This window comes from Poecilia latipinna, unplaced genomic scaffold (genome assembly GCF_001443285.1).
Source record: "Poecilia latipinna isolate Pla-1442-1.1 unplaced genomic scaffold, P_latipinna-1.0 Scaffold3360, whole genome shotgun sequence".
In the NCBI taxonomy this organism is placed as follows: Eukaryota; Metazoa; Chordata; class Actinopteri; order Cyprinodontiformes; family Poeciliidae; genus Poecilia; species Poecilia latipinna.
Window position 1 is genome coordinate 18965 of NW_015115976.1, and position 1909 is coordinate 20873.

The 1909-nt window shown below is 56.2% G+C and overlaps 1 protein-coding gene across 1 annotated transcript in view; it reads right to left on the reverse strand.

Moving 5' to 3' along the window:
* LOC106940787 (apoptosis-stimulating of p53 protein 1-like) overlaps nucleotides 1-1909 on the reverse strand; it is a 36763-nt gene that overhangs the window by 14975 nt on the left and 19879 nt on the right. The window contains exons 11-14 of the mRNA XM_015023613.1: nucleotides 1814-1906; nucleotides 1470-1637; nucleotides 651-791; nucleotides 402-585 (exon numbers count right to left, since the gene is read on the reverse strand). Of these exons, the coding sequence (XP_014879099.1) occupies nucleotides 402-585; nucleotides 651-791; nucleotides 1470-1637; nucleotides 1814-1906 (586 nt within the window). The remainder of the gene's footprint in view (nucleotides 1-401; nucleotides 586-650; nucleotides 792-1469; nucleotides 1638-1813; nucleotides 1907-1909) is intronic.

Genomic DNA, 1909 nt, shown 5'->3' on the forward strand with positions numbered 1-1909 from the left:
ACCAGGGACAACCAGGGACAACCAGGGACAACTAGAGACAGGTAGAGACAACTAGGGACAACCTGAGACAACTAGGGACAACTGGAGACAACTAGAGACAACCAGGGACAACTAGAGACAGCTAGGGACAACTAGAGACAACCAGGGACAACTAGGGACAACTAGGGACAACCAGGGACAACCAGGAACCACCAGGGACAATCAGGGACAACTAGAGACAACTAGGGACAACTAAGGACAACCATGGGCAACCAGGGACAAGCAGACCATGAGTCCCAACAGAAGGTAGCGCCAGGACAGATGAGGGGACAGAAAGATGAGACAGGATAGACAAAGGGACAGTCATCGTGGGGACGACCCGTTTAGAGGCGAGTCCATGTCCACCGTGAAGACACCAGGACCTGATAGGGAGCGGACGTGGCTGAGTGGCGCGGCTTTGGGCGGAGGGTCTGTGGGGCGTCCTGGGTCGCGCCTCCCTTCGGCCGGCGTCTGGACGTACGGGCAGACGGCTGCCACTCGGCCGGAGATGGCGGCACTGGGTTGTGGGGTAGTCCGGGGGGAGGACGGGCCCTCATTCCGGCTCAGCTGGAGGGGAGACGGGCGTCAGAGAGGACGGCGAGACAGGAAGTGGTGGAGGACAAGATCAGTACCTCTGCTCTTTTCCTGTGGAGACGGTTCCTCAGCTCTCCGATCCGGCGGTCCATGGCCGCCACTTGACCTGTCCGCTTGGACAGCAGCTCCTGGTTCTGGGCCAGCCGGCCGCTCTGCTCCAGGTTCTGGTGGTTCCGGGCCTGAAACATAGCCAGTACCAGTACCAGTTCGTCTACATGAGTGACAAAATGAAGGCCAACAGCCTTCAATTGACTTCTATGTTGACTTCTAAACAACGTAAAGCCAACCTACACAAACCATCATCACAGTTTGAAACATATTTCAGTGTCATGAAATGTTGAAATGGGCTGCACAATGGATCAGTTGGTAGAGCTGATGCGTTACAGCAAGAAGGTTCTGTGTTCGATTCCCGGCCCCAGTCTTTCTGCATGTTCTCCCTGTGCATGGTGGGTTCTCTCCAGGTACGCCGGTTTCCTCCCACAGTCCAAAAACATGACTGTCAGGTTAATTGGCGTCTCCAAACTGTCCCTAGGTGTGTGTGTGGATGGTTGTTTGTCCTGTCTGTCTCTGTGTTGCCCTGCGACAGACAGGTGACCTGTCCAGGTGACCCTGCCTCTCACCCGGAACGTTAGCTGGAGAGGCAGCAGCACCTCCTGACCCCATTAGGGACAAGGGAGTTAGAAAATGGATGGATGGATGAAATGTTCAAATGTATTTTATTCTGAAGAACCATCGCGACTCCTTCCTTGTCTGGCTGCACCAGGTGTCGCTTGTTTATTCATTTTAGACAGATTTAATCCAGCAGCGCCTCCTACTGGCTCCTAGTACCCATCAGAGCCATCAAAACCTGGGCTCACCTGCAGCTCCTGGTAGAGCTTCCTCAGCTCCACGCCAGCAGAGCCGGATAACAAGGAGCCCTTCAGGGCGGTGGGTCCCACCGGGGAGCCTGAGGTGTCCGCCAGCCTCTCGGCATCGTTCTGCAGCTGGAGGCGGCCCCTCCTCAAGTCCTCCAACTGCTGGGTGAGCTGAACACCAGGAGGAAGACGAGAGGACGATGAAGAGCAAGAAAAGGCTAAAACACATCAAAGCAGCAGCAGCTGTTTGATTCTAATAGGAACAATTCATGCTGTTACAGCGCCCCCTACCTGCCGCAGCGCCCCCTCCCTGCCGCAGCGCCCCCTACCTGCCGCAGCGCCCCTACCTGCTCCACCCTGCTGACGGCAGCCTGCAGCTCATCTTGCTTCTCCTGGAACAAGCTGCTCACATGGTGGATCTCTGCGGCTGCAGACAGAAGCAG